The sequence below is a fragment of the Octopus sinensis genome, unplaced genomic scaffold (genome assembly GCF_006345805.1).
Source record: "Octopus sinensis unplaced genomic scaffold, ASM634580v1 Contig16006, whole genome shotgun sequence".
NCBI lineage: Eukaryota > Metazoa > Mollusca > Cephalopoda > Octopoda > Octopodidae > Octopus > Octopus sinensis.
In genome coordinates, this window is record NW_021834067.1 from 4966 (window position 1) to 26787 (window position 21822).

Here is a 21822-nt window from a genome sequence, read left to right on the forward strand (position 1 = left end):
CCACGGAAACTTACTAGTATCAATGTGGGTGGATGTGAAGAAGGCATATTACTCGGTTGACCATGCCTACTTTGTTGAGTGTCTGTGAAGACTCAAGTTGCCTTCATAGTTTATCAAATTTGTTGCAACTGTGATGCACAGGTACGTGCCATAAGCGAGATTAAGCTAGAGAGGGGCATATTACAGGGCGACAGCATGTTTTCGTGGCTGTTTGTCCTCTGCTTAGAACCGTCGAGTAAAGTCCTCACTGCCCAATTTAAACAAAAGTCAATCGAACATGACGGAATGTGTTTTAACATCAACCATATCATGTTCATAAACGGCATTAAACTGTTCGCTTGGTCTTCAGAGACCCTCCTCTCAATGGGCAAAGCCTTGGAAGGTTTTATGAAGGGCCTGTGTCTGGAGCTTGAATACAACAAGTCGGCGACTGTGTGTGGTGACCTATTCAAAGTCTTGGAGGAGCACCAAAAGTATAAGTATCTTGGCTTAGTTGAAAGTCCAGCCTCATTAATCACACTTGAAATGAGGAAGTGTGTAGTTAGGGGTATCGTAGTAGGTTTTTTTAAAAGGGGCAGCAATGTAATGCAAAACTTGCCTCAATTCACGAAATTTATTTCATGCCTTGAACGAGTACACCACCTCATTGTCTGAAGAATACTCCGAAAGAATCCCATCGACGTGTTGGCAAGCAATAAGGAGAGATTATACTTGTCTTGCGGGCAGTTAAAACGTGGACTGAGTAACGTCGTACACTTAAGTGAATGAATTCTTACTAAGATGCACGACACCTTGTGAAGTAGGTCAAGTTTATCCCAAAGGAAGGTTGTCATCATTGCTTTTGAAAAAACGCGTGGTACACACCTTGGGACTATAAAAAACTACGTGTCGGCTAGGTATGGTCTGAATGCTACCCAAGTTAATGTGAATGAGTTGATCAAACTTCAGAGGGAATCCCTAATTAAAAAGATCAACTTAAAAGTCTTTCACAAGATTCTCTTTACCAGCCTGGACAACCCGCACATTGACGTATCGTCGTCATCAACGTGGCTGAAATATGGGAATAACTCTCCCCGATCAGAAGGGTTGTTCTCATATTTGCTGGATAAAAACGTAATGGTCAACGGAAACAGTGCAAAGACTGTAAATGGAAAGCGATGACTGTTGACCATTTAGCAACGAAGTGCGGGAGAATTCTGTACCATGATTACAAATAATGAGGTCCCACTGCAGACAAGATGTCAAGCCTAAAACGGTCCATTTATCAATCAAGTTAAACAAATTATACTTAGTATATATAATTCAAACTGATTAAATTTGGAGACAAACCATAAAGGCTGTTGCTATTTAATATGCTTAATTTTTTTGAAATTTTGCTCCCACTTCTGAAATCAAATACATTTTATTTGTCTTTTTCAAATGTATTCTCTCCCTCCCAATTTTTCCTATCTTATATTCTCTCTTTCAATTATGTTAATGATATTCTTATATTTTTGTTTAATTCCCATAATTTTTAGTTGTCTAAAACAAAACGAATATTTTCCTGTAGACATAATTGTGTCCCAACAAACCTATTGACCCTATAAAATATATCCTTTGAGAACTTGATGCGATGTCGGCACGATCAATGATTAAGGTATAATTGTTAAAGTAAAAAAATAATCACTTTTAAAAAACTCAAAAAACTTTAATAACCTGGAATTTTATGAGGTTTAAAAATTATTTGTTCAAAATACCAATATTCTACTACATTAAAAAATTCCTAATTGTTGAAAATATATATTAAAGAAATATTGATGCTAAAATATAGAAAATTACATGACGATAGTTCTAAAGTTCCGATATTTCTGCAAATTTGAAAAGCTTCCCGAAACTGCAATAATCTGAATGACTTTTATTATATTAGTATCGACTAAATTAAGTAAATAACCAACATACATTTGATTGAAGCGCAGTCTTTATAGTTTCTCGAATATCGGCGGCAACAATTCCGCTTCCAGCGTATTTAATTGCAATGGGAGTTGTATAATTTGTCATTTCCTATTAAAAACCCAGCAATATCAATAGATATGAAAAAAATATTTAATAAAATATATTATTTGATCAATTTTATTAAATTAAATAGTATATACAATTGTAACCTGTCTCGTGGGAATGACTGCTTTTGAAGGTAGTCATTAGTCTGTGAAATGGCTGATAGAAATGGGTGTAATTCCGGAAATAGCCAAGTCCATCTACAAACTAGAATGGGAGTAATTATACTGCTGTATTCCTTTCTCCAAACCTTCTAGGCCTTCTGTATTCCACTCTTGCAAGTAGTTTTCGAGTCACTTTCCACTGGAGTGACTCATTCAACCACAGAAAAGTCGCGTTGTGAGTGGAATAAAGCTGATTGTGACCCCGACTTGAGTTGAGGACTATTTCTAATTCTTAGGAATGGAAGGACTCGAGTGTTGTGCAGTAGGCAATCGATGGACAGGCTGTCGTTGTTCGTTTGGGACAAATCACACTGGTGGGGCCAATAATTGTTATCGTAGTTAAGAATGATGGGCTATGTCGAATTGGTTGGTCGACCAGACAAGCTGCACTGTGCATTGGACTTGATAGATTTAGTTTTGGATATGGTAGCACTGCCAAAAAGTCTACGAACCGACAATTTATGACATATGGAGAGGAATATGGTATCCACGATGTCGTCGGGTCTTTCATTGACCGAGATTTGGGTGTTATTCGATTCACCAAAAACGGTTTTAGTGTTTACCTGCTCATAATTAGGCCGGGACCTCGGTTTGGCTTTTGAAATTCCAAAAAATTTAAAATTTGAAACATTTTATCCTGCCAGTGCTTTAAAAGTTGAATCGATTTATTAAATTAAAGTGTTGTCGCGTTAGTACTAATTTTGGACCATTTTCATCGGTATGTATTTCTGGTCACTCCAATAGAATTACCCTTCTCAGTTGGAACAGATGGTCGCACAGTCCCCTTCTCATACAGCCTCGAGGAGTCCCAGATCTCCTTTAGCCTTCATTATTGAGGTCTGTGTTTTATCACTATTTGTAGCCTTCACGAGAGTTAGTCCTTCAGGTAGGTTAGTACGATTAATCAGGTCAGACTTTTGCCCAATTGAATGACTTGGACATATTTGCCAAACATTCAGTTGTGTTGTTGGCTTATTCCTGCAGTTGTTTGTCGCTGACTGGAGGGGGGAGTGTCGAAGAACAGATGAATGAGTGTAGAGTGGGACAAGTATATATAATTATTGAGATTAGAATCACATTGTTGTTGCCACGGTGGGTAAATTGAAGGAATTTTTGGATTCGGACACTCTCAATACGCTGGGATGCAAATTCCTGATTCTAGACGAAGCCGACACATTGATCAACAGTTCAGACAGAGTGTGCTTGTATTACCAAAACATTTTATTACCAACAAACACAACTCGTCGTCAAAATATAATTTGTTCGGCCACACTGCACAATCCATCAATTCGTCGATTTGCTAATCAAAGACTGCCGTTTGCCACCTTCATCGACCTCAAGAGAGAGGACAGTGTTCCCGAGACGGTTCATCAGATTGTAATCCGCGTTGTGCTCATTGCGGGTTTGTTTTGTGGACGCGGATGAGGACCGAGATTACATGACATTTGCGAATCCAATCGCGACTGATAGAGTACACAAAATGACCCGACACGAGATATTTCCTGTATTTTTATGGCAGTATTCAGACGAGAGATCTCGAGGGGTCAAGTTACTGATGGGGATATACGTAGTGAGGACGATTGAGAGACTTGGGATAGATCGGGCGATTATATTCCGCAGGACTAAGCTTGATTGGGACAATCTGCATGCTTATTTTGTTGGGATATATAATTGTATTTTAATTGGTGTATTTCAGCTGGGAGTCCTTTTGCCAGCAAGTTTAAATCACTGCCCTTCCATTCTGGGGAAAGTAGAAGGAATGAAAATTTGAGTGAGTTTCAGGTTTTTGTGTTTTAGTTAGTTTAGAAAGGAGGTGTTAACTTTCTCATTTCGACGGATGTGGCTTGTCGTGGACAGTTGAACAGTTGCCTTTTGGTGTTATTTAATTTATAAATATTTAGTTATAAACATGACTCTCCCGGACGATCCTGCGAACTACCTTCATCCGGAGGAAGCACAAGACTGACATGTGTTTCTTTAGTCTCATAGCAAAATTTTCTAAACAGACGATCATACTTGCTGTTTGCTTTAGTTTTGTTGATGGTTTTAATAACTATATTTAACTTTTCATGTAGAATTGGTGAAAGAGCTTTTGAAACCAAATGGTGTTTATATAGAACCAGTGGCTGAAGACTATGGATGTTGGAATTCAAACGTCGTGGGTTCGAATCCGATAGAACCAAGTTTTCAGCCGGGGTCAAATCTTGTCAACGTTCCCCACCCGTGAGGCGACGAGTCCATCTGGCACGACACAGATGTCGAAAGGGGTACCTCCTACCTCCCCTGATCACATTACCGATGAAGAATCTCCATTATGCAAGAAACCCGTCCGGATTCAAATGAAGTGCGGTGAGCTACGGTAGGAGGCTGACAAATGGGAACTGGACATACCAGAAATTCCCCATTTCTCTTTGGAGACGGATGGCTGTAATGAAGATTTGGAGGCTAATGTTGATCGGCACAAGCAATCCCTTCGTTCCTTGCTCCTTCATTTGATTAATTAGTTGTGACTGTTTGTGCTGGGCTTGCCATGTTGTGCAAGCTTGGGGGTTATAAATAAATTTATGTAGAACGCATTATATATGAATCATATTAGGACAAATTTTTTTCAAATATGCTGCAAATCATTCATACTTCTCAAATTGATGAGTTAGCTAACCGACGAAAGTCTTAATTCTTGTGTAAAATTAAAAATGACTAATTGTCAGTGAGATACAGGGACAATTATTTTATACTTTCTATTTTTAAATTTTCTTTCATTTTTTCTTTACAAAATATTTTTTATATGGCGGCTCTTTAATTATGGAACAAACTGGTAGACGACTCTCCTCCTCTGGTGGACGACTCGGAGTCTTCGCTGGACCGAGAAACGAGAACATCTCTGGCACAACTTCGTTCCGGACATTCCCTCCTAATTGATGAATCTGGCTATTGGTCTCCTCCTCCGGACCATCTATGCCTATTGCTTCGAGAAGCTTCCTCCGGACCGGGGCCTCCGGCGTGCATTATGGACTTATGGAAGCGCCCAGCACTCGCTAGTGAGCGCCTGAGGACAGCCGGCCTCCTACAAGCTAGAGAGGTCGGGGTAACTAATTATGCTTAATTGCTGTTTAAGTAAAAAAAAGTGGCTTTTTGCCACAAAAAGGGTGCCGACTCCTGACCATGTCTATAAAAAATTCCTTCAAATCTATTTTTTGGTTAAAAAATTGTGGCACTCCGGATAGTTCCTCGATTTTAATTGTCAGCATTTTTCAGGATTTTTAATTGAATTTCAGCATTTTTTGGTCATTTTGTATGCACAGTAACACAGTAGTTAGATGTCGGGTTAGAGTGACTTTTGTTACAGGTTCGAGTTTGGCTGCTGTCAATCTGAGGGAAGGTGGAACGATGCTCCTCATTAAACCACTATGCACATAAAATGGACATCTCGATCTTCCCCTTTTGTCCCATTTGCTGTGTTGACGAACATAAAACTGCCAATCTATTCCGCTGTCCCGGTCTTCTTTCACTCCGCAAAAAATTTGTCATTCACTCCCTGGAGGTCCTATAGGAGCTACCTGGGAGGGCGCTCTTGTTTCTGCAAGCTGCTGGTCTCATAATCTAATGTGAGATCGAGGTTACGCAACAACAACAACGATGCTTTGAAAAGGATTTGACAAATGAAGTTGTCATCAGTGGTCCTCCGCGGTGGAACCAGATTGTCTGTGAAGGACCCACACGCAAGAAAAATGAAAAAAATAATGAAGAACGTTAGCCTCTACCTACGATTAATTAACATTAACTGTTCTTCACTTAAAAATAAAGTTTATGTCTTGCCTATGCGGGGTCATAAAGTACTATAGCTTTCTGGAAAAGGCTATTATTAGTAACACAGTTGTGTGTGGTCTGCTTCGAAAGCAGCCGGTGCTTCGAAAGTCCGACCTTATTATATCCTCTCAGGAGGGGAAAGATCCATTCTCAAGAAGTAGTCCTTATCGAGCATTCCTCATAGTGGTCCCCAATTATTCAGATTTATATTTAGCGTATAGTTTCATGCTTTGATCACCTTTAAAGACTAAGTAAGCCGGGCAGACAATGGAATAATACCTAGTTTTTTAAGAAAAAATTAAATGCTAGCTAGGCTAGGTGGCTAAAAGACTATTCAATAGCCTATGGATCAGTTCAGCTACGCCGCAATATGTATTCCCGGAGCACGAAGACAGAGATTCGATGATAGATCCAATATAAAATAATATTGGATTCATTTCTTCCTTCAGTCATTGCGTCGCATTTATCTTGGACAATTTCACGTTTCCATGCCCATATCTTCACTCTTGATTCATCAACTGCAGGGGGCTAAGGGAAGTTTGTGTCCAATCGACCGTATACAGGAAGCTCTATCTGCAAGATTCAACTGTTCTCAGTCTCAAGTTTCACGGATTTTTAAGAATAGGCAAGAAATTATGAAACTAATTTTGAAAATAAGTGAAACCGACCGGAGGGAGACGAGCTGGCTCTTCCAGCGAATCTCGGTCGCGGTGCTCCGCGGGAACTGCCACTCGATACGCAGCGCGGGGTCTTTGAGCTGACCACCAGGCTCTTCATAAACTCGTGTTAACTTTTTCATATTTTGTTTAAGAATCTAAAAAAAAGTGAAGCCTCTTTAAAGAAAATTAAAAACAAGAGGTTGAAAAAGAGTTCTGGAATTCGTACACACCGTCAATTAATTTGATACTTTTGTCAATTCATAATTGAAAATAATAATTTTTTCTAAAAATGCTTTCTTGATATTGTTCGTCACTCAACAGAGTAACCTTTCCAGGAGGATTGCAATCACGTCAATCATCAAAACAACAAATCTCGCTGAAATTTCCATATTTCCTTAGGAAGATCTCCGATGGACGTAACTCAACCTGCCGTATTTGATGACAGTTGGAGCCAAAGGGGCGTTTGCCTTTATATTAATAGGCCTTTTAAATCGGTATATTAATTATCGATTTTTTTAACGGCTCGTATTCAACCGTATCTCATTGTGAACCGGTCACAATTAATGTTTTCGTGATCATCATTTGAATTTTTGATGAGAAATGTAAGTTTTAATGATCTCTAGTGGTCTAAAAGCTTCCGATAGCTCAACTTTTTTTTCAACATCACTTGTTTCCTAATTTTAGTCATTAAATAAAATCAAGTACTGGTTGAGATTTTTTATCTTCTCGAGATTGCCCTTCCAAAAATTTAATTAGTTCTTCTTTTTCAATATAGACATATTCAAGAAATCTATCATAAAAAATTGCATCATTGATTTCACATTTTTTAATTAATTCTTCATAATTATTCTCATAATCTTTGTTAATGTTATTTATTTCTTCATCAATTGTGCATGCCGAAAGCAATTTCAAATAGTTGTGGGAGTTAAGTTATTTCAAGCAAAGAAAGTAAATTGCGCAGCAGATTTAAGGGTGATTGTATTAATTGCATTCTGATGTTTTTCTCCTGCCTCAATCTTTTCTATTATTTTGTTTATTTTCAATTCTGTTAACTCAGCTTTAAAACATTTTATTATTCCCTGATCCATTGGTTGCAACAATGAGGATGTTCTTGGAGACAAAAAAGAATTTCTATAAACTTCAAAGTGACTATGATTTGATGAGAAAAACATTGGTTAATCACAAGTAAAATTTTTCTTTTTCCCTTGCCAGCTCAAATTCAAAATCAGTCAGTCATTTATTAAAAATTTCAGTGTTCATCTATGCTTTGTTCGAATATGTGTAGGTAACATAATTTCCAAAGTTAAAATTTTTGAAGCATCTAGGATTTTTAAATCTTCCTATCATCAATGGCATTCTTTTATCTTCTCCGGAACATTTTGCACATATTAATAATGAAAATCGATCCTTCGACAACTTTATTCCAGGTCTTCATTTTGTACATACACTTTTCGAAAGAATTGCCTTGTAAAAAACACCGGTTTCATCAGCATTATAAACGTTATCCAATCAATATTGTTGAATTTTTAAACTGGTTATGTCGTTGAAATCAGTAATGGATTTTTCATTATGATTAATTGATCCCATATCGCCGTGATGTTTTCTTAGCTTAAGACCATTTCGGGTCTTGAACTTTTCTTTCCACCCACGGCTTGCTTTAAATGCTCCATTATTTTCTCCAAATTTGAGAGACTTTGAAATGATTATTGAATCGGATAAAATTGCTCCCTTTGACTCCTTTAGGCTAATCCACGCTACCAGTTTCTCATCAATTTCTTTAAATTTGAGTTTAGAAATTATTGTAGCGTTGAATGTTTTTATATCAGTCCTGTTTAATCGGTCGGATTTTGACTTAAGATCGTTTATTGCTCTCGAAGAAATCGTCTTTTACAGTCTGACAGAAAAAATTATAGAAAATTGTAAAGCAGACATTGACGGGTTGTCAGAAATATAACGAAAAATAAAAAAATTTTCGTTGATAGAAAGTCTACAGTACTACGACTTATCTCAAAAAAACAGCGTGGCGTGTAATTTAAATAATTAATTTGATTAACAATTAAGTATAAAAAATTTTTCAAATTAATGACAAACGGATTCGAGAAACAGGCGGATTCGAGAATCTTCCATAGGAAATTCAACAAGCAGATTCGAGAGGTTTTACTGTACTTTTTTTAGAATTTTTCATCCACGTGAATCTAATTCTTTTTACTATAATATATGTTCGCTTTTATAACAGGAGACATTAATGATCTCGGTTTTCGTTTAATTGACCGAAAGGCTGAGCTCAGCCAGAGCTGGGACGATATGTTCGACATCCGAATTACGTGTCCAGCACACCCTCCTAATGTGGCATCATCCAGATACCACAGATTGAAGGAAGAGACAGCAAATCGAGAAGTTCTGACCGTTTTAAAATGCGGCGAGACGAGTTGAAACAGATAGTCGCGAGGAAATCGTTTTTTTGGTGCATGTGGGGTGGTAGAGTTCACCAACGTTGACCGTTCCAGTACAGTTTACAAGGGTAGACCTGTGATCAGATCACTGTATCGGAAGGATAAAGTTTGGGTTATTTGTATTTTCGATAGCTACCGAGTGTGCGGGCTCCTAGTCTAACTGAAACGTCATCATTTACAAAAAGTTACATATGATATATATACGAGTAAGTTGCTTAATAAAGTAATAATATAAATGACTAAAATTTTGCAGCTCACTTGTTTTTGTTGTTATGTCTAATTCCCCATTATTAGTTTATATAAGAATAAGATTATATTATACGATATAACTAAACCCAATAGACCACAAAATTCAGAAGAAACACAAAATTCAGAAAACATAATTAAAACGACCTCAGAAAATGCAATATCCATTACCGATAAGAATGGAAATGAAACTAAGAATTTCAAATTTTGCAAAATTTTCGATTAAAACTCATCTCAGGAAGAGATTTACAGCACAATTGTGACACCAGCTATCTCCAAAGTTATCAACGGCTACAATTTTACTGTCTTTGCATACGGACAAACAGGTGCTGGGAAAACATACACAATGGAGGACGATTATAATGATCAAACTTACAATGAGTGGCCAGTACTTTCACGTGCAGGCATCATTCCTCGTGCCGTTGGCGATATTTATCGAAAATTGAAAAAATGGTATTCAATCTGTCTATATGTGCCATAGGACTGCTATACATCAATGAAACTGTCATTTCTTGAACTCTTTAACGAAGAATTGTATGATCTGCTTGCTAAAGAGGAGGAGAGTGACATTAAGCTTTCTGTATTTGAGGATTCGATGAAAAAAGTTATTTTTATTTATATTTTCGAAAGGGAGCTGTCATCATTAAGGGCTTAGTGAAGTCGTTGTGAAGAATCAGAAGGAACTTTACCAAAAAATCAATCTTGCTTGACTCCGAAGAATAACTGCCGCTACTCTCAGCAATGATAAATCTAGGTTTGGTTATATTTTTAATTTCAAGCCGATCACACACAATTTTTACTATAACTGTCCACATTCGACAGAATTTTGGAAATGGAGATGACTCAATTCAGCATTTATTTATTAATTGACTGTCATCAGGTGGATTTGCCAGAATCTGAAGAAAGTAGCCGAACAGGGAGTAGCAAGCAGAGAATTCGGGAGGCGGGTAATGCGGTGGTTTTAACTCTCAGCTTCCATAAATCAAAGTTTATTGACCTTGGGACGAGTTATTTATGCTTTGACTATCAAATCTCCCCATATTTCTTACCGAGAGAGCAAACTGACAAGAATCCTCAAAGATTCATTTGGAGGGACCACTAAAACAGCAATGACAGTCAACATTTCCCCAGCTGGAAGTTGCCTAGAAGAGACAATCAACTCACTCGATTCTGCCAAAAGAGCACAAAATATTAAAAATACGCCTGAAAAGAACCCCAAAATAGAAAAAAGCCAGCTTACTCAGGTTTGTGATGGTGGATTGTGATTTTTAGTTGTACGAATTAGAGATTGCTTCTCTTAAGGCTGAAATGATGGACATTACTAACAAAAATTCACTTTATATAACTGACGAGCGATATCGGTGGATTATTTGATTTATTCTATAAATCAGTCCGGGAAACAACTCGGATTCATAACTGCAAATAAGTGAGAGAAATGCCTGCACAAATGTTTGTGTGCATAGTAAAGTCCTTCCAACTGGAGTGCGAACTGCACATCCGACGACCCGACCATATTCTGAATTTTGAACTCAGAAAACACCGCCTACAGCAATGGCTCGACTAAACCACCGGAAATCCCAACTTCTGGACAATACGAGCGTACTTCCTGGCTGCCCACTTGGCCTTTTCTTCACTCTTAGCCCCTGTGCACACCATTTTGCCAGAACTGAAGATCAGGGCAGTGGTCCTCGGGTCCCTAATCCTCATAATCACTGCCGCAAATCGCTTTTGGTTGTATTCTGCATTGTAGAGCGATGTGTTTCAAGTCAAGTTTGACCCAAGGTTGAGAGTACAGACGATATTCCTGCAGGTGTTAGACAGTTCTGTACTGAAGTTGGGGTCTCATAGCAAAATTGACCTCGGAAGTGGGATTGAATGGTGTTTGGGGGACTTCCAGGTCATTTGGCAGCATGCTTGGGATTTGAGGCTGTGTGGAGGGTGCTGGGGTGGCTGCGGTGTCAATTGAGTTAGTCATGTTGTTGAATAGTGATATTTCAAAGCAACGATTGGGGTCGAGGAGTGCATTCACGGAATCTAAATTGCTGGGATACTTTAATATTTTGGGGTCGAGGAGTGCATTCCTATGACTTTTGAAGAATCATGAGACAATTCCATCTCAAGTAAGTACAACAGGGATTATCTTCACTTTAGCCAGATGAATCGCCCCTAATTCATTTGCCAAAAGGTCATATTTGTGGAACTTTTCCACTTCAACTTGCTTTAGGCAATTTTGTGAGGTAATCCCAACTTCAATGAGTGTAATTGTATTCCTCACCTTGTCATGGACAAAAATATCTGGTTTACCGTTTGAAACAGCCGTATCCGTAATAGTTGTGTCCACTCGAATTTCCACAACTTCATTGGCGACAACAGATTGAACTGAGTGAGTTTTTAATTTCTTCGTTTTTCTTATTCCGTATTGGCGGCATAAATGCAAATGTAGACATTTGACAATTTCATTATGCCGTCTTAGATAAGAGCTGTTCAGCATTCGTCCACATCTGGTAGCAAGGTGATCAACGATCTTCTTTGCTGAATTGCATTTATTTTCTCCGTTATCAAAAAACAAATTTTGATCCTGTAGTAGACAACACATTCCTTCAGTTCTTGCAGAGTTGTTTCCATGAACTAGCCACCCTGCAGATTCATTAACATTAACTTCAGTGTCCTTCAAACACTGGAAAAGAAAAGAATGCAATGGCTTAGTTTCAATCTGCCTAATTAGATATTCATGTTGAATTTCCACCAATTTCGTTATTGTCAGTTCATTTATATTTTCGATATTGTACTTTCGGGATATGAATTCTACGATAGTGGCCATATGACTCAACTCATATGATATGAGTTTTCTTTGAATTAACGACCCGTAGAATTCCCTTTCTTAGGCAGTAATCGGCTTTATGCTTCAAGTCATGATAAAATTGGAATAGCATTCGTTCAGATTTGGGTAAGCCATTTTTAAAAGATAATTCAAATGCAATTTTTAATTAGAATAATTGATTAATCTACACTCTCCCATATATAAATTGCTATATTCAATACCTTTTATGTGGTTGTCATAAAAACACGTAAAAGGACAGGGTGCCCAAATCTGAATCTTGCAACTCAACGACCTCCGTAACCCACCGTCTGTGGTACACAGTATGAACCTTGTCAATCAGGCATTGGAGAGTCAGAAGATGTTCTTTAAGATTTGTGTTAACCATTTCTTGAGTCTTGGACAAGTCACCAACCACATTGTCTACGTTCCTTTTGTTTTTTCTTTTAGTAACTTATGTAGATAAGTCGGATGATACAGAATTTCATTTCTTAGCAGAAACCAACATGGCCACAACAACAAGAAAATTAATAATTACTTTCTTAAATACTATATAATCATATATCCTGCATTGGTCGATTCGCTGATCTAGATTATGAGAGCTAAAGGAGTGCTAATATAATTTCTTTATTTTAAGAGTGGCTTTAAGCAATATTTTAATCAGGAAAGTTAGTGATAGAGAAAATAAAGTCCATGATTAGTTGATAGAGAAAATGATTAGTTGAAACCGTAGTATTCAACGTCGTCAAAGTCCGCCACCTCGAATCCCGACAGTCCAAAGCCGGTGAATATTCCATTGGTCACGTTAGTTGTATTCGCATAGATCAAATTCCCTTGAATCCTGGCAGTAATGTTATTATTCTGGAACTCATATAATAATCAAACGTGTGCACTGAACCTCATCGTTATCCATTCGGGTACGGGCAGTGTGGTGGCGTTAGGAATCCGTGCAATCAAGGACTGGCGTGCTAAGGGCGAGTCACAATTTGTGTGTACCCAAATCGTTGTAGATATATGCTTCGTTTAACTGAGTGTCGTAAAAAAAGAAAAGTCCTTCGGCATTGTAGATATTGATTTCTCGTTGAATCATTCGCAGCATTACGAACGGCATCACATTCAATTTGGGCAATATTTTCACTCTAACGGAAATCACCGAACTAAGTAGAAAAAGCATGCCAACTTGAGGGCGGACGGGGGGAGCATAACGAATGGTGTGTAGCAAGTAGCGGGTGTCCACAATGTGGGCGGCGCAGGCGCCATTTGACGGTAAAAACGATTCCCACTTTCCTCCATCACTTCGAACGACCCGCATTGTTGGGAAAGGTAGGGAGCCTCAGAGTTAACTTCAAGATGTTCAAAATTCTCAATGAAAATGTCGGGGAAGCTGGCGGAGGGCGGAATGCTGGGCAGAGTGATGTCGTTGGTGTCCCTCGTACTAAACGAATACACACAGTCCGGCTCGAATGTAAAACTGAATTCTCCGTCCACGATCTGGCTTATACACACAAATCAACCTCCACGTCCGCCATTTTGGCAAATTTGTCGCCATCGTTGGTCAACTTGGTCCTCCGAACGTGTAACACAGTATTATTCTTCGAGACTATGAACTTGTTGTTTATTACGGACTCGACTTCCTGAACAAGTAAACCAGCCATGCAACCGTCGTCTCCACCAGAATTAAAAAGTCCTCTCGACTCGGACTGGCCAGAGTAACGTAGGACCCAAAGTCGGCAAACCCAGCAGATCTTTCCAAAAACACCCAATCCATATCCACGTGGTGTGTCACATGAGCTGGGCGGTTAGGTTCGCCAAGTCACCAATTTCGAAGAATGGGATCGTGACGGAGAAGTAGTTGCTCCAGGGCTCCAAAGCGCGGATGATTCCCGTTTCGTAGTTGGGGAAGCCCGGGTTGTAGGACGAGGTGAGGGACCACGCGAGGAATCCCGTTAGAGAGTGGTTGATGTAGTTCCTGTTGAATCTCTTAGAATATGCATAAAAATAAAACACAGCCACGAATCCGCCGTCGAACTTGTCTTCGGAGGCGATCTGGGGTTTTCCTTGAGAGTTGTAGTTGTAGTAGTTATTAGGGTAATGGAATCTGATTGGTAGACAAAAATCAACCCGACGATATCCACCAAATCGGCAAGTGTGGGATCATTCTCCATATCCCGGTTGATGATGGGGACTCCGTCTACGATTATTTTAGTGTCCTGGCAGCATTGGCTAAGATTATCCCGCAGAATCTACTCGGCTCATCCCACAGTCCAACCTGCATGCAGCTCTTGTTGTACAGTCTTTGATTCCAAATCTGTGAGTTAGTCCAGGAATAACCCCGATGGAGTCAATCGTCAAGTTGTGGTGTTTCTTCGCCCCAGTAATCCATTTGGTGGTGTAGTTCGCCAGTTTATGTTGATGCAAGTACATACCCTCCAGCCAGGAGGGGAAGCACCAGGAGAGTCCGCTCAGATGGAGTTTGTTATTTAACTATAAATTAAGGATAAAGACGACATCTTTGGCTTTAGTCATGATTTTCCACTCGTATCCTCGAAAGTAGTTTTCGTCGTGTTCGGTGTGCATGTGAGAGGCCTCACTGCCGCCTGGAGATGTGGCATTACTGGCTCACTTGAGGATTCACAGTCGCCCCCAATTTCGACTTTGAGGATTTGCAGAGATGCTCCGTATTTGGGCTGAACTGATTTAATTAATGAATTACCCGGAAAAGTAATTCCATAATTTGGTGGAAATTGGAATAATTGGTCAAATATTTGGATGTCGCCTAAGAATAAGTTGAGGAGAAACTACCTTGCCGCTGATTGCCCCGATCCCCATGTATTTCGAGGTGTTTTGGTCATCTAGGTCGATAACAGTGCTTGATTCCGAGATGCTGTTGTTACCCGAGTTGATCCCACTGAGGGATTGCCAGGTCTGACTGAGGGTTATTTGAGTTGATCACAAACGTGCATGCCAAAACTGTAAGGACAAGCAATTGGGTCGCTGCCATATATTATGAATATTCTTATTGCTTTATAATTAGTCTATTCAAGTATACGTTTCACCACTGAAAAAAAACAAAATTAAATAAATTTATTTTATATGGGAAAAGACGGAAGACATGTTTGTATAGCTACAGTTCCTCTATTCGGTGGGTGGTATTTTGGAGGATTTTCCCGACGTTCCTAGACGTGACGGTAAGCCAGAAAAGCACATTTAGGACTATAATCAGTCGATCATCAAAAGCACTAATCAGTCAATCATCTCCTGTGACTTTATCTAACCATAACTAACAGCACCCATTTACATAAATATTTTCCTTTCCAAAAAGCGCTAAATATTATTAGGTCAGTCTGTAATTATTTTTTAATTAACATTGCTCAATGCATTGGCCACTTTGCTCACTTAACGAGGCTTTTGTGGAGGGGACTGATCCTCGAACTGTAAATGAAATATGTTCCTCCGTGTTGCTCAGACAGGACTTTATCACCACTGAGGAAGTAGAGCTACTGACCAAAGAGGTCCACTATCATCTAAAAAGAGCCAAATATCAAAACAACCATTTGGATGATGTAAGATACACCACATGTAGGCCATTGTGGACTTCAGAAAACTGGAGAGACGGGACTGGTCTCCCCCATTTCCCCTATTACTCGTGCGAGGGAGACTGTCTTCAAGGAGACGGCGAAATAATGCCCTCCTTCCACGTGCTGGATTTGAGCGAGGATGGGTACATTAAGCCGCATGTGGACAGTCCGAGGGTTAGAGAATAGTTGAGCATTTTAATCACAGAATTATTTTTAGAAAATAGTTGAGCGTTTTAATCACTGAATTACAAAATCACTGTCGAAGTTGAAGTATCCTAATAAAGATAAATGTGTCTCGATTCTTCAGTCTACATACAACAATACACTCATTTTCAAATGAGACCCCATTCAAGCGTTATCGAGGAATTTTGAGTTTTTACCACCCAATTCGAACAAATGTCGATCGAGCATGATGGAGGGTGTTTTAGCATCAACCATCTCATGTTATAGACCACATTAAATTGTTCACTCTACTAACACCGAATTCTTACTAAGGTGGAGTGAGTTAAGTGTATCCCAAAAGGGTCAAGTCACACTTATAGATTATGAGATGTCCATGATGGCGTCACTCTTCAAACCAGAACGGAGCTTCCAGCACAGGCAGCCGCTGGGATTCGAACCCTTGACAGATGGAATCGATCGATTCCAATCCATGCATTGCGATGCATTTTTCAACACTGAATCAAGTTGCTACTGATTCCTACTTGACTTTTGAGAAAAGAGCTAACATATATACTTTCCCTTTTTTGTCTTTTCTTTTGATTCAAAAAATTCATTTTTATTGTTATCTTTATTTGTTCGTTTGCTTTTTTGGGAGCCAAAGTTAGTCAATTTTTTCAGATTTTAACAGTACACATATTGAACTTCATTTACACAAAAAAGGCAATCTGATGAAAGAAGGCAATTTATCAATTATATCAACTCTGTTCCGTCGATATAGACATAGCTTTCGACTTAGTTTTGAGGAAGATTCTATTAAGCAAAATAATTTAAAACAAGTTTCTAGGGAAGCTCAAACTATGGATCACCAACTTTCTAAGTAGACGAAGGAGTAGGGTGTGCCTCACAGGACTGAAATCTATGTTACGTCTTCTGCCTAGTAAGACACTGGTATTGACCAAAAATGTGGATCCAAAACAATAGTAAGACATCATCCTGGCATCAATAAACATCAGTTGCGATTTAAAATTATAATTAAAGATGTCTCATTTTTAGTTAATTAACCAAGAATCGGTGAAAGCGAATTTTACGTGACAACTGGCTAATTTTTTTCCTTACGATTCTAAGGTAACCATCTTCCCCCAAGGACGACACCAACTATTTTTAATTTCAATGCCTGTTTTTTATGAGCCAGTATTCTTTTCTATTATCTACCCCATATTCAACGAGACACGTTCTATGTACGCGGTCACATCCAGGATTATCAAAAATTCCTTTAATTCAACACAATTATACCTCCTGAATACAAATAATTTGATATACAAATTGTAATCCAAATAGGACCAATTTCCAGTAAAGTTCTTAATGCCAAGGAATGGTAAGTATAGACATAATTTGTGAATACTACTGGATTGTTTTTATATCTGCATTCTTATTTCTATTATAAAGTGTTTCATAAACAATTCCTAGATAAGGGTACTGTTCAGTTGTGCTGATTCCCCAATTTTAAATGATATATTCATAAGCGTAATACGGGTATCCGCTTTTACATCGACAATACTTACAGCAATCAAGCACGTTTTGTTCACTAAAACTAACCAACTTGCCATGCTTAAGCGCGTATATACTTTCTATACTGGAAATCTGGAGAGTATTTATTTACAAACTAAGCTAAATATATAACATGATCCACAATCAAGCTGATTTTTAACATTTGTGACTACATTTTTATCACATCTTAATATCCAATTAACAGATTATACTAAACCCCTGATTCTTTAGTTAATTACTACTAGGGCAATAGGCAGTGGTTGTTTGAAAATACAAAGTGTATGGAAATGCAGAGATATGTGTTTAAAGATCAAATGGAGACTCGGAGTGGCTGTCTTAGCACTCCTCTTGTATTCCTAGACGCCGATCATCAACGACAGTTCAAGTCATTACTATCCCTACTGCTCTGCCCTCCAGGGTGTCGTGGCAGAAAGTGGTGAACAAGAGTTGTAGTTTGTGCCGGGAGGGAGAGGGGTGTACGTGAGTTTAGACAGAAGGGAATTTTGAGTATGGAGAGGCAGTCGACGGAGGGGGGATTGGTTGGAAATAAGAGCAGTGATTTGGCAGGTCAACTCGTTGCAGCTGCGTGCCATGTTATCGAATGAATGGCAGGTAGTGAGTATTCAGAGAATAATTGGAAGTGATGGGCAATGTGTTGGCGGGGGAGGACAGTCCTTAACACGCCCCTCCTACATCTGCACACTCCTCAGTGAGTTAGACCAGCCATTCCTCACAGAACATCCTCCTCAACACTACGCCACCCACCCAGTACTTGCTCACCAAAGTACTCGCTTTCCTCAGGACAATCGCTTTCAATACATATCAGCTCATATGAGGTCAATAACACGTGGAATTTGGTGACACGTCTTTGCCTCTGTCGGTGGTGGGGCTTCTGAGGCCGATTGAGGAGTCCCCCCCGAAGTACGTCACATAAAAATTGTCCCTCAACAACCCCAACTCGTCTACCAGGAATTGGATTGCCCACGCAGCCATTTCGGCCTTGAAGTAGTCCCCGAATGACCAGTTTCCCAGCATTTCGAACAATGTGTGGTGGTACGAGTCCTTCCCCACGTCGTCCAGGTCGTTGTGCTTCCCGCCCGCCCGAATGCATTTCTGGGAATTGACTGCTCGCTTGAGTTTCACAATTTTTGAAAAATTTGTTTTAGATGAAGTTTTAACGCTCAAAATCGATGATTATCCAAAATAAATGTACATTCATGAGGTCACAAATTTAAAAATAAGATTTACAAATATTTTCCTGAAAATAACCACTCCGACTGCAAGAAAGATATCGATCAACGGACTTTGATATACGGCCTCGAATAATAGTTAATAGTTTTCTTTCGAGTGGTGACCAGTATTATCGGTCTTAAGTTTCCAGACGGTCCTCTTCGTATTTCTGGTTTCTGAATAGGTTTTAATATTTCTGTCGCGATTGGCTAAGCTATTGGGGTCATATTTGAGTAATTACCACGGAACTCCGTCACATACTGAAGCTCTGTTGTTGTTCATACAGAGAAATGCTTTTGACCTCAGAATGTGTTATTTCGTTTGACAGGCTCTGTGGGTGTCCAATATAGTTTGTTTCTGGAAGTGGTCAGCAATTCTCGAACTTTTTCTCCATCATCCAGTATTCCGAGGAGTGACTGTACAAAGGGCAACCTGTAGTGTACAATGAGAATATATATGATGATATAGAAAAGTATATTGGAGTAAGAAGTGTGAATTCATTGACTAGTTCGTGAAGTACACAACTCGTCTTACTTCTGAACAGCCCTAATGCGCTTGCAGGCAATCTAGACTGGGGGAGTCACACCAAAATGGATAGACTCACTGTACTCTTTTAAACAAGTGTCAAACTGGTCAATTTGTGGTATACACGAATGTATTCTAACAGGTTGTATTGTATCATATGAGTTGTGTATTTTCCACGAATTGGTCTGTGCTCAATACATTATCGGACATGTCCTTTATCAGCCTACTTAGAAAGGTGTCTGCATTTACTATGTTTTGGTCAATGTTATTGAATAGGCCTAACATGTTCTTGTTCTGTTGGGAGGTAAATTCCAGGGAGGAATCTCGTCTGTCCTCTAAGTTGACGAAGACTGCTTTCTGACTCAACTGGATAGTGAGTGATGGGTACCATCGACAGAGAGTTAATGAAGTTAATAAGTTAATGAATCGTAAATAATTTTAGCATTAATGATCGAAATTGTGATTTTAAAAAACTGAATGGAGTGAACCTGTCAAAAGCAATTAATAAACACGCTCTCTCACTGTACAACTATTATGTGGCAGCCCACACTGGCGACCAGAGCGACCTTTATTGAAAGGGTTAACAGGATGACCAACATAGTTTGACACTAATTACTGACTGACTAAAAATAATTGCAGATAATTACTAAAAATTCAAAAAACTTAACATTTTTTAACTCTATTCAAATCAACTATCTTGGTTTCATTTCGTAATTCGATTTAAATGTTAGGAAAAAAACTAACCATTAATCTGTTATTACTAATAAGGGCAAGTTTTTTCTAGCAATTAAAAAAAATTTTAGCCCTACAATCACAAAATCTAGAATTTATAATTAAAAAAATTAGCACTTAAAATGATCAAATCTAGCATTTAAAATTGTAAAATTAATAACAAAACAATGAAAAGAACATCAAGTATAAACACTAATTAGACGACTCTTAAATTTTTGTTTTCGGAGTTCCCCATGACTCTACTTTGATCGTCCCCGCCATGATCCTCAATCTTCTCTTAGGTTATCTATTGAAGTCACACCCACTTCAATAAGCCATATTAGGTTCTCTTTTTGTCATAGAGGAAAATGTGAGGTTTGTTATATTGTATTTTCAACTCTGTTGGAATTGTTGTATCAACTCGTATTTCTGCCATGGTGTAGCACATAAGACTCTGGACAGAGTGATTTTTCAGTCTTCTGGATTTTTTGAATACAAATCTACGGCACAAGTGCATGTGGATGCATCTCACAATTTCATTGTGTATTCTTGTATAATCCGAATTTTCAATCAAATTAGTAACTTAGAAATTTCTGCGAAAAAAATATTAAAATCAAAAAAGTAATGAACAGAAAAAGAAAATAACCTCAAAAAAGTACTTTTTATTAAAAATTTCGAACGTGACCGATCTGGCCCCTCGACCGGTCTGGACGGTGACATTATATAACTTCGCATTTACTAGACTTAAAGAAAAAAATTAAAAATATCAATGAAATTAATGAAGTAAATCTTATCAATCGTTTTTCTGTAAAACTTTATGATTTAACTTCAAATATCCAAGAGCCAAAAATAAAAAGCAGAAAGACTGTTTTCGGTCGTTTTACTTGTCTTCACGGCTTCTTGTTTCTTAATTGCAGTTCATTAGTGAATGAAATTAAAAATTATTTCAAAATTTCGACTTTAAAAACGGAAAAAAACAAATTAAAAACAAAATTAATCATGATAGTGATAAATTTATTCATTTTCAGATTACTTAAGTTTTAATGAGCGCCAATAAAGTATTTATATTTGTTAATTAAGAGGGGTTTTGTTCGTTGTTGTACTGTTTAACACCTTCCCACACTGCGTAGCCAAATGATCAATTTTTTCCATCTTTCTTGTATTGGTCTCAAGAGGAAGCAGGCAATCCCTTGCTAAAGTTTTGAAAGCGCAGATCGCTGAATTCATGTCCAATTTCGAGTCCGTCCTCTGCCCCCCTACCGAAGGGACGCACAAAGTTGAAAGAAGCCCTTTAAAGGCATCTGAGGCCGAAAGGTCACATTCAACTCCTCCCACAACACTCCCATTCAGTTCTACGACGTCATCCTCAACAAAGTTCCGGGAAGCGGAAAAAATTTGATCACAATCCAAACCACGGACGAGGAGATCGCAGAATACGGAAGATTGAAGTACTATGAAACACACATCAACGGAAAATATTTTATGTCATATGACGGAGAGATTGCACAGTTCGGCACATATAGAGTATTGAATGATGTATTTTACGTGGATGTGAACTACCTCGAATGTGGAATCCACACCAAAAGATGTATACAATTACTGCACAGGTTGGGATATATTATTAATCCACTTGCTCACAAACCACGGGGGGTTCGAGTTTGTCACAATCACAGGCAGGAGTGCACTCGCACGGTTCCTGCACTTCACAAGGCCTACTCTTTGTGAGGACTTGGGAGGCTGTCGTCGATTAAACACGCATTACTGTCATGTCCTCGACAAGGCAGGGGGCACGGACTGCACGTGCATTACAAGTTCTAAAGGAGTGTGAGCACCTTCAGTTTATGCAGAATTGTTTTGATTGATAAGTGCTTTGTAGACACGATAGTC

The 21822-nt window shown here is 38.7% G+C and overlaps 2 protein-coding genes across 2 annotated transcripts; one reads left to right on the plus strand and one right to left on the minus strand.

Annotated features, from left to right (window-relative positions):
• Window positions 1-4453: 4453 nt before the first annotated feature.
• On the plus strand, window positions 4454-11161 carry LOC118761646 (kinesin-like protein bimC). The gene is made up of 4 exons (XM_036499748.1): window positions 4454-4547; window positions 8901-9070; window positions 9602-9816; window positions 10352-11161. Exons 1-4 carry the CDS (start codon window positions 4454-4456, stop codon window positions 10626-10628), a joined length of 756 nt encoding a protein of 251 aa, XP_036355641.1. The 3' UTR covers window positions 10629-11161.
• A 318-nt stretch (window positions 11162-11479) lies between these two features.
• Window positions 11480-12184, minus strand: LOC115230638. Its single transcript, XM_029800778.1, has one exon. The coding sequence runs from the start codon at window positions 12182-12184 to the stop codon at window positions 11480-11482; it is 705 nt and encodes a 234-aa protein (XP_029656638.1).
• Between the last annotated feature and the right edge of the window lie 9638 nt (window positions 12185-21822).

Bases quoted from the DNA above. Each gene is read 5' to 3' on its own strand.
- LOC118761646 (XM_036499748.1), top strand. From the start codon at position 4,454: ATGTCGAAAGGGGTACCTCCTACCTCCCCTGATCACATTACCGATGAA. The intron at 4,548-8,900 runs GTGAGCTACGGT...CTTTTATAACAG, and splicing joins CCGGATTCAAATGAAGTGCG to GAGACATTAATGATCTCGGT. The intron at 9,817-10,351 runs GTATTCAATCTG...CATAAATCAAAG, and splicing joins TATCGAAAATTGAAAAAATG to TTTATTGACCTTGGGACGAG.
- LOC115230638 (XM_029800778.1), bottom strand. From the start codon at position 12,184: ATGGCCACTATCGTAGAATTCATATCCCGAAAGTACAATATCGAAAAT.